Source organism: Dioscorea cayenensis, unplaced genomic scaffold (assembly GCF_009730915.1).
Source record: "Dioscorea cayenensis subsp. rotundata cultivar TDr96_F1 unplaced genomic scaffold, TDr96_F1_v2_PseudoChromosome.rev07_lg8_w22 25.fasta BLBR01000980.1, whole genome shotgun sequence".
NCBI lineage: Eukaryota > Viridiplantae > Streptophyta > Magnoliopsida > Dioscoreales > Dioscoreaceae > Dioscorea > Dioscorea cayenensis.
The window spans coordinates 275859-285794 of NW_024087371.1; the positions used below are offsets into that span (position 1 = coordinate 275859).

A 9936-nucleotide genomic window follows, 5' to 3' on the forward strand; every position below is an offset into this window, starting at 1 on the left:
TGAGAACCACCTCAAAAAGAAAAGAAGGTCAAGGGTTGTTACAAATCAATACCGTTAAATGGGACAACTGGCAACATCTAATTAATCAAAAGTTTTAAAGGATGTTTGGTATACCTTGTCCCACTGCCCCATGCTCACAATTATGTTTCAAATGGTTTCAATATTTATATATTTATAATAGTGCTAAGAAAACTTAGTTTTGCATTGTTGAATAACATATATGCCAAAAGTGAATTTTGTGTGGTGCGTATAGTTTTTGCGTATAGTTCTGAAGTGTTCAAATCATGTAAATTATTTTTTTATTATTAATACAAAAATAATATGATATGAGAGTTTTATATATCTATAATTTTTATTTAAAGATAAATTATAATTATTTTTTTCAAGTAAAATTTCATTTAAATTTTTTATAATTTAAAAATTCACTAGAAAAAATAACTAGTTTTAATTTATGATCGCTATGAGAGACTTATTTATATAATTTTCACAAATAGAGAGCATAACCAATTTGAATAATTATTAGAATGAGATTTCAAAGTAAATTATGACAATTGAACTCAAAATATAACTATAAATTTTGTAAATTAAAAAATAGTAAAATTGTGATTAATCATAAGGTTAAGTTACAAAAACGACGAATAAAAAAGAAATAAAAAAACTTATATGTTGAATTGAAAGAAAAAAATAAATAATATTAACTCATAAAAATAATGTCTTCTTTTATATAGGTCAATATATAATAAGCATGTGCTTTATCATTTTTGGTTATAGAAAATCTTATTTTAAAACCATGGTCCTTAAACTATCATCGCATTCCACATATTCTGTTAATTTATAACTTAGGTTTAGATATTTTTTTTAATTAATTATTGAATTAGTTAGTTACCTAAAGTGATCTATATCTATTAATTAAATATAGAATCTTATTATAAATTGACATTTAAAGTCACCAAGCACATTTTGAATAACATATAAATAATATATCTCAATTTAAATAAATAAGGAAATAGAATTTTAAAATTACTTTGTTTGAAGTGAAAGATATATATATAGATTAATGATATTTTTACCGGATAGATTTCCCGAATGACGTGGATGTCAAGTTGGCATCCATGTCAGCATTCATGTCATTCTTTCTTTATTTTTTTTAAAAGAAAAATTTAATTTCTTTTTATTATCTAAATCCTAAATTTAAACATTTAATCGTAAAAGATAAATATGTAAATGATAAACCGAAAACCCCTCCCTAAACCCTAAACTGGAAATCACAAACTCCCACAGGGGGTTTGTGATTTCTTGTTTAGGGTTTAGGGCATAGGATTTAGGATTTAGGGTTTAGAGCTTAGGATTTATGGTTTAGTATTTATTATTTAGGGTTTAAATTTTTAGATTTTTAGGGTATAGATTTTGTAGTATTTGGGTTTATGATTTTAGATATGGTTTTATAATTTTTTTTTTAAAATTTTAAGTATTTAAAAATTTTTAAGGTTCAAATTTGAAGTTTATATAAAAAAAATAATGACGTGGATGAGGATGTGGCTGACAAGTTGGGTATCACGTCATTCGGGAAACCTATTCGATAAATCTATTCAGTAAAAATATCATCACTCATATATATATATATATATATATATTTCACCACAAACCTTTTAAATAGAAATAACATATCAAAGTTAACCTCTCATTCCCAAAAGTCTCGCAAAAATCGCTAAAAATTCGAATTGTCCACCGAATCGAGCTCATTCACCATCCGTGTCTGTTCGCCTGTGCTCCTCCGGCGTCATGGCCGCTGCTACATACATGTTTGCATCTGCACCTCCTTCCCCTTCACCATCCTTGTGGCCGAGCGGAGCGTCTTCAGGGATTTCCTTAGTAAGGTAAAGTGGATACCACTCCTCCTTCTAGTCATATTTTTCATTTGATATATTATCTTTTTCAGCCTCCACTGGTATTTGTGCTTGTTTCTCTTGAACACATTCAGTCAATGCTGCATAACACTCTTGCCCAAACCTTCTCTTTATCCTCTCATCTAGTTCTAGTGGTCTTGATATGCTATTAGTGTGTGCATGGGATGTTTTTGGTACAAGAGAGGAATTAAGTGTTTTTCTTTGATTGGAGAAGAGGCAGAGAGATGTCAATGCCATGGGATGAAAAACTGCCATTTTTGAGGATGAAGACAAGAGATGATACCGAGGAGGTGTGTTTAGAGTGGGTTTTTACCTAGACTCTTCTCCTGCTTTTATTGTCCACACACTTCAACTATTCTCATCCATACAGATGGCTGAATTTCATTGACGATGACCAGTTTGTAAATTAAAATTCCAAAATTATATTATTGGTGCGGTGCACTGCATCAAGGAACATGATATGATCAATGGTTTTGATAACATCTTGTTATTGTATATCTGGTGGTTTTATCCAGTTGTAGTGGACCTGCTCTTGGCTTTGAACAACTTTATTAGTATAAGAAACAACTAATTGGACGTTTTAGCTGAACTTGTTTTCTTCTTATACTTTAGCTCAGAAAGTTGGAGAACCTGCTCTCTGAGAGACTCCTCTCATGTCTTTATAATCCTTAGCTCTTTCTTCCCCACTTGCCATGGCAAGTAGGGTACCGCCGGCCGGTCACTCGTTGCAGCCGCCTTCACGGTCTTGGGCCCAAATCACCTCTCAAGCCACTTGTACTATTGCTGGATCCCCTCTTCACAATCTAGAGATCCTAGGTAGAATTAAAGCTTCTTCCTCTCAGTTTGTCCGAGTGGACGATGAGGCACTGGGTCGAGCTCGTATGAAGTTCCAAAACTCTTTATATGGTAAGTTCTTTGGCAAACCCCCTTCATTCGACGAAGTGAAGCTGATTCTTATGGCTAAGTGGGTTGATATTGGCGAGGTATGTATCTCTGACCTCCCTAATGGTTTCCTATTGATCCGCTATGGGTCTCACTCAGTCATGCAGAAGCTCCTTCATGATGGACCTTGGTCTATCAATGGCATCATTCTTCAGCTTTCTCCCTGGAAGCCGTTCTTTGAGCCAGCGTTTGCCAAGCTCAATAAGGCTGCGATTTGGGTTCAACTTCATAATCTCCCTTTGGAATTTTGGGATGGAGAAACTCTTGAATCTCTTACTACTCATCTTGGTCCTCTCTTGAAAGTGGATGAACTCATCATATCTTTGTCTCGGTCTAAATTTGCTAGATTGTGTATTGAGATAGATATTTCTAAATCTCTGTGTCGAGGTTTCTGGGTTGGGGACAGTGATCATCGTGTTTTTGTTCTAGTTTTGTATGAGAGGCTTCCAACCTTCTGCTATTCTTGTGGGATGATTGGCCATGGGTATAGTTCATGTCCTGGAGTAACAGTAGTTGGAACCGGCGGAAACCAGCCACCCCTTCGTTCTCAACGGAGGCCGGAGGTAGGTTCCAGCTCGGGTACGGATATTGCTGCTCGGACGATGGACTTGGACGATATTGGCCATGACCCTCCGAAATCTTGTATCGCGGTTGATCCTCTATCCTTCTCGTTGGAATCGGACTTTGGGCCCTAGATGCTGGTTGCTCGCCGGCGAGGCCGCGGGCGTGGTCGCAGTGATAAGCCTCGTGCTGGTTATGTGAGCACGGACGGGGCAGCTGTGCAACAGGCTGAAGAGACGACTGTCAGCGATTCTGGAGGTGGGGGTATACGTGGCGGCTTTAGGGCGTGTGGGCGAGGTGGCTTCTTGGTTACGCGTGCTCCTCGCGCAGTGTCCCCTGCTCCTGATGTGACCCCACCTGCAGATGTCGTCCTACATGAGAATGTTCCAATTGACTGTGGCACGTCTCTTTTATCTCGGGACCCTGTACCTATCCTTTCTGGAGACCCACTACCGTCTCCTCAGCACTTGTCCCCTGGTGCTATTTCTGATAACCAAACCGTTGCTTTGCCAAATGCCCCTTCTGCCCCTCTCCTTGGGAAGCAACGTTCGGATCCCATACATACTCGGTCTTCCTCGCCGCCCCTATTCTTCGTGCTTCCTTTCCCATTAGTTCGACTATGGGGGTAAGCGATAACATTCCGTCTCACGAGATGATAGTCGATCGAGTCTCTAAAGCTCTGCAGGGGGACCCTCCTGACGCCAGTATTGATGATGAGGGGGGCTCCTTGGAGGATGATGAGGATGTGATGAGTGATGAGGTGGAACATGACAATTTTATGACTCTCAGACAGTTTCAGGCGGAAGTTCGAAGGGATGCTTTTATTAGGAAAGGATCACAAGTTTCTTTGCCCTCTCTCAAGAAGGGTAGAGTGGATCTTGTTGCAAGGAATCGATAACTCTTGGTTTCTTCTCGTTTTGTTTCAGGGTTTACTCTTTCCTTGAATGTTTTTACTGAATCTGTATTTTTGCGCTTTATTTGTTATTATTATTATGACAAGTTTGTTTAATATCATATGCTGGAACTACAGGGGCATCTCTGGGAGGGATACCTCTAATCAAGTCCTTAAGCTTATTCGGAAGCATAAGTTGTCCATGATTTGTCTTACGGAGACTAGAGCTAATGATGATCATGTCAAAAGATTCTGTGGTATTCTTCCTGATTCGTGGGACTAGACTGCAATCCTTGCGGATGGCTTTTCACGGGGCATTTTAGTTGCTTGGAGGAAAATCCTTGGTAAAGTCTCTCCGATAGCCATCTCTCATAGAGCTCTTCATTTGATTATTACTCTGAATCATTTTGGTAACTGTATTATTTCTGTTATTTATAATTCGGTACGTTTTCCTTCTCAATGTTCTCTGTGGAATGAGCTTTCTAGATTTTCTTCGATTGGGGTCCCTTGGCTTGTGATTGGCGACTTTAATGTTATTTGTTCTCGGGATGAGCATAGGAGTGGTTCGTTTTACTATTATGCCCGTAAGGCTCGTCATTTTGTTAATTTTATTGAGAGTACTAACCTTCTGGAATTGCAGTTCATTGGACCCAAGTTCACTTGGTGTAATAAACAAGGAGGCTCTGCTAGACGTTGGGCCCTGCTGAACAGGGGGTTAATCAATTTAGAGTGGTCTTCTCATTGTCGGTCGACCAGTCTTCAGCATCTCCCGAAGGTTTATTCTGATCATTATCCCCTATTGTTGACAATTAATTTATCTAATACTCATTTTCATGGTCCTTTTCGCTTTAATAACTTCTGGTTAGGTTATGTTGGTTGTTATAGTGCTGTTCGCAGGGCCTGGGACTTTAGCCCTAATGGCACCCCCATGCATTCTTTTAGTCACATGCTTTCTTGATCCCGTGATAATATCTTAAATTAGTGTAGAGCTGGGCTGTCTAATCTTGATATGGATATTAGGAGTACAGAGGCTATTATTTCTTCTTTGGAACTGTCTGATACTTTTGATAAAGGCACCCAGGCTTATCTAGAAGAGATGTATGCAAAGTATGCAGCTCTGGAGAGGCAAAATACCAATAAATGGGCCCAGCGTGCACACATGGATTGGGTCTGTGATGGGGATACCAATTCAGAATTCTTCCATAATATAAATCGTATTCGCAAGCATATCAATCATATCACCCAGGTAAAGGATGTTAATGGTAATTTATTTTCTGATCACTTTGGTATTGAGAATGCTTTCTTGAATTTTTATTCTAACATGTGGTCGAACTCTTCTACTGACTCTTTCTCTGATATTTTGAGTGTCATTCCCCATGATCTCCCTCAGCTTTCGGCTATGGACAGTGATTTCCTCATTCGTGAGGTTACTCGTGAAGAAATTTGTTTGTCTGTTTTTGAGCTTCCTTCAGGTAAGTGTCCTGGTCCGGATGGTTTCAATGCTGAGTTCTATCATTTTTTCTCGACTGATATTGAAGATAGTTTATTTAAAGCTGTTAGCTATTTCTTTACTAACTCTACTATGCCTAATTCTTGGGGTAAAACATATATAGCTCTCATCCCTAAGAAAGACAACCCCTTATCTATTTCTGATTACAGACCTATCTCTCTTTGCAATGTGTGCTTTAAGATTGTTTCTAAAATTTTGGCTAATCGTTTGAAGCTTGTTCTCCCTAATCTCGTTGGTAGAGAGCAAGCGGGCTTTGTTTCGGGTCGCTGTCCCTTTGATAAACATTATTGCTTTGCAAGAGGTTGCCCATACAATTGAAACTGATTGCAAGAACCTCCCTAGGATGTTAGTCAAAATAGATATTGAGAAGGCCTATGATACCATAAGTTGGAGTGCAATTCTTTCTACTCTTACCAAGATGAGTTTCTCCTTTGTTTGGATTTCCTCGATAAAATCATGTTTCACTTCCACTTCTTTTTCTTTCCTCATTAATGGCCATCCCTCCTATTGGATTAGCTCCTCCAGAGGTATTAGACAGGGAGATCTTATCTCCTCCTACCTGTTCATACTTGTTTCTCAAAATCTCACTTCTATACTGAATTTTGCTCTGGCTAATGACTTTGTCCCGGGCTTTGACATGAGATTGCATGTTAATTTTAACCATCTTATGTTTGCTGATGATTTAGTTATTATTTCTCAAGCGTCTCATAAATCTGCTAGATTTATCAAGCTCTGTTTTGATTTCTATGGTAAAATTTCTGGCCAAGTTCCTAATGCTTCTAAGTCTGCTATTTACTTCCCTTCCTGGGCTAATAAGAGGGTGGCTAATCGTATTTGCTCTATTCTCAATTTTTCTGCTGGTTCTTTTCCATTTAAATATCTGGGGATTCTTATTTCAGCCAAGTGGTTGGTTAGATCCACCTTTGATGTCATCACTGACAATATTAAAGGCCGCTGTTCTCGGTGGATGCATTCTAAATTATCCCCTACTGCCAAGGCTGTGCTCATCAATTCTTCTCTTCTGTCCCTTCCCATCTATTATCTATCTATGTACCCGATATATGATTCTATCCTAATGGAAATTCATAGAGTTGTTAGGAGATTCTTTTGGAGAAAGAGTAGCAATGGAAAGGGCATCCATGCTGTTGCTTGGAATGATCTTACTATTCCAAAGACTGAGGGGGGTCTTGCAATCAGAAAACTTACTCTTGATAAGCATTCTCTTATGGCCAAGAATGTGTTTAAATATCTCAACTGTGATAATTATCTTTGGGTTGATATTTTGCTGCTTAAGTATGGCTTAGTTAATATTTGGAGGGATTCCATTCCTTCTAGGTGCTCATGGTTTTTTAGGGGTCTCTGTTATACAGCCTTCAAAATTAGACCTAGTTTGAGAATTAATTCTGTTAACCCTGAGCAGACATCCCTATTAAATCATCCCTGGTGCTCTGAGGTTCCTCTCTCACTTTGTCCTACTTATTTTAATGTTAATTTGAATCTGGAATTGTTAAGTGTCTCTGATTTTCGTAACGATGGGGCCTGGGATTTCACCAACTTGGCTTGTTGTTTGGGGACTGGTTGGGGTGTTTTACTCCGAAATTGGGTGCCCTTGATCTTACTAGTAACAATCATTGGTTTTGGTCTATTAGCTCAGTGAATTGTAGTATTTCGGCTACTGTCTATCGGTATCTTAACAATTCTCCTTACTGGGCTGATAGCTGGATGGGTTAGAAGAAGCTTTGGGATTTAAATGTGGCTGCACGGGTCAAACATTTCTTGTGGCTTACTTTCAAGGGAAGGGTTAGTACTTCCGATTATCTATACTCCATTAATCTGGGGCCCAGGAACTTATGTGTTATGTGTAATCTTGAATATGAATCAATTGAGCATCTTTTATTTACATCCAATATGGCTCGTGATGTTTGGGGGCATGTCTGCACTAAGCTTAATATTCTAATATCTTTTTCTGGTGGTTTTTGCTCTGGTGAGTGGCTCACCTGTGCTTTGATCTCCTCCTTTGCTAAGGCAGTCATTGCTTCTATAGCTTGGTTTTTGTGGAAGACCAGGTGTGATAAAATTTTCAGAGGCTCCCTTGTCACCAGTTTGGTCCTTGTCTCTCGGGCCTTTGCTCAGGCAAAGGATTTTTCCTGTGCTCATGCTGACAAGCCTGGATTACGTTTGATACTTAACAATTTCTCTTTCAGAGATGGGTCATTTCTGTTTGTTGCCAATTGCTGGAATGCGACGTTGGAGGTAGGGGGTGCTGGTTTTTTCTGTGTCTCCTCTAACTATCATGTGTTGTTTGCAGGTGCTGGTCCGGTTCATGCTAGGAGTGATGCGGAAGCTGACCTGCTGGAAATTGCACTTGCCCTTCAAGCCTCAGTAGACACTGGATTAATAATCAAGCACTTCTTCATCATGGGACCAGCTTCTAGCAAGATACTTTCTTTGAATGCTACAACTGACTGCAGGCTCCGACCTTGGATTAGCTGCATCAATTCCATTCTTCAGACTGCGGACTCCCCTCGCATGCATCTCATCCCTAAATCTTGGGCCTCCCCAGCCTTTAAGCTTGCTTCTTTGGCCATGAATTTGCACATGCTTTCTCTGTTTTTTCAGGGGCATGAGCTGCCGCATTGGATTATGACGGCTTGTCGTAGCGCTGGTTTTGTGTTTTAGTTTTGTTGTTTCCTTTGTTTGTATTTGTCTGGTTTTTTTGTGTTTCTGTTTTTTTGTTTTATTTTGGGTCATTGTTGTAATGTTGAACTCTTTGTAATTTTTTCCCATATTTAATAAAATCAGCTCTCTGAGCTCTTCCCCTAAAAAAAACTAATTGGACGTTTGATGATGGCATGGTGTTGACTAGCATGCAGTGTGCTATGCAAAAAGATTCTATAGGAAAGAATCCATGTGAACCTGTTCCCATATCCATACAAATTTCACTTCAAAACGTGGGAGCTAAAACCACATGTAAATGCTCTTTTATTCTCTTTCAAACACAACACACAAACCATAAAGACAAATGAAAATTATACAAATGCCCAAATGCCTAGAAGATGGTGAGCAAGCGTTCCCCAAACTTGTCCTTGGCCTCCTTGTCAAAAGGATCATCACCCAAATACATATGGAAGTAGGCTCTACATAACATCTCACTCTCCACCTGACATACCATCTCATCCTTAACTGCACATATTCTATCCAATTTCCCATTAAATATTCTCCAACTACCACTTTTAACTAATTATTAGATCATCACAAAGTTTTATAATATATAATTTTTTGTTTCACTTACTTTTAGTTTGGAGCACAAATTCTGGCAACCTAGTGATCTCTATGATGGACTTTGATGGAAGTTTGATGCTATCCTTTGCATTTCCCATAACCCTGTGTTATCATGCCAGAAATTAATGGTTAAAAACTTAAAACCAACAAGTGTGTATGTGTGTGCATGTACATAGCAAGTGAAGGATTAAGAATGTTTCACTAGTTAACCAGCTCATCATTCTTTTGACCACCATTAAGCTTCTTGATGGATGAACCAAGCCCTTCATCAAAGTTCTTCCTCACCATACTCATGGCAAAACCTCCAAAGACAATCACCAACCTCACCATGCAGTGTCAATGGGTTGGTGTCTAAAAATGGCCTCTTCATGCCTTCATCTATAAAGTTGTTTTTCATCTATTTTATTTTTAAAATTTTCTAAAAAAAATATATCAGTGAGGGTTGTAGTAATGCAGAGTTTATGCAAGAATCCTTCAGTAGCATTGCAGGGATGACAGGTATATATATATATTAAAATAAAAGATATAGAATCTTGGAGTGTGAAATGTGATGTTTATTTAACATTTGGATGGTTGTGATGTGGGATTTGGATTGTGTCCTAAACACTGGTGACTGTTGAGAGGTCTCTAACAAAAATGCATGCATTTCATCACTTGGCATGATTTTCTCTCGCATTTGGTCATTTTGCCAATCTGCGGCTTCTTTATATATAAATATATATATTCAACAACATAGACAAGCCAACTCACATATATACAAAATCTTCAATCATATTTTTGGATTTTTTTGCATGAGATTAATCCCATTATTATTTGTCTATTACAACAAGTTTTCATGTGGT

General features: G+C 38.3%; 3 protein-coding genes across 3 annotated transcripts; 2 read left to right on the forward strand and 1 right to left on the reverse strand.

The window, feature by feature from the left end:
- Nucleotides 1–2599: 2599 nt before the first annotated feature.
- LOC120255388 lies at nucleotides 2600–3544 on the forward strand. Its single transcript, XM_039263223.1, has one exon. It carries the CDS (start codon nucleotides 2600–2602, stop codon nucleotides 3542–3544), a length of 945 nt encoding a protein of 314 aa, XP_039119157.1.
- Nucleotides 3545–4062: 518 nt separating this feature from the next.
- LOC120255390 lies at nucleotides 4063–7469 on the forward strand. Its single transcript, XM_039263224.1, has 5 exons — nucleotides 4063–4251; nucleotides 4943–5077; nucleotides 5169–5191; nucleotides 5290–5774; nucleotides 6052–7469. The coding sequence occupies exons 1-5, from the start codon at nucleotides 4063–4065 to the stop codon at nucleotides 7467–7469; spliced, it is 2250 nt and encodes a 749-aa protein (XP_039119158.1).
- Nucleotides 7470–8861: 1392 nt separating this feature from the next.
- On the reverse strand, nucleotides 8862–9424 carry LOC120255391 (fatty-acid-binding protein 1-like). The gene is made up of 3 exons (XM_039263225.1): nucleotides 9305–9424; nucleotides 9105–9177; nucleotides 8862–8995 (listed from the first exon to the last, which is right to left on the reverse strand). The coding sequence occupies exons 1-3, from the start codon at nucleotides 9422–9424 to the stop codon at nucleotides 8862–8864; spliced, it is 327 nt and encodes a 108-aa protein (XP_039119159.1).
- Nucleotides 9425–9936: the final 512 nt, after the last annotated feature.

Coding starts and splice junctions, on each gene's coding strand:
- LOC120255390 (XM_039263224.1), top strand. CDS start 4,063: ATGATAGTCGATCGAGTCTCTAAAGCTCTGCAGGGGGACCCTCCTGAC. Junction 5,078..5,168: donor GTCTTCAGCATCTCCCGAAG/GTTTATTCTGAT, acceptor ACTTCTGGTTAG/GTTATGTTGGTTGTTATAGT. Junction 5,192..5,289: donor ATGTTGGTTGTTATAGTGCT/GTTCGCAGGGCC, acceptor AAATTAGTGTAG/AGCTGGGCTGTCTAATCTTG.
- LOC120255391 (XM_039263225.1), bottom strand. CDS start 9,424: ATGGTGAGGTTGGTGATTGTCTTTGGAGGTTTTGCCATGAGTATGGTG. Junction 9,178..9,304: donor GTCAAAAGAATGATGAGCTG/GTTAACTAGTGA, acceptor GGAAATGCAAAG/GATAGCATCAAACTTCCATC. Junction 8,996..9,104: donor ATTTGTGCTCCAAACTAAAA/GTAAGTGAAACA, acceptor GAATATGTGCAG/TTAAGGATGAGATGGTATGT.
- LOC120255388 (XM_039263223.1), top strand. CDS start 2,600: ATGGCAAGTAGGGTACCGCCGGCCGGTCACTCGTTGCAGCCGCCTTCA.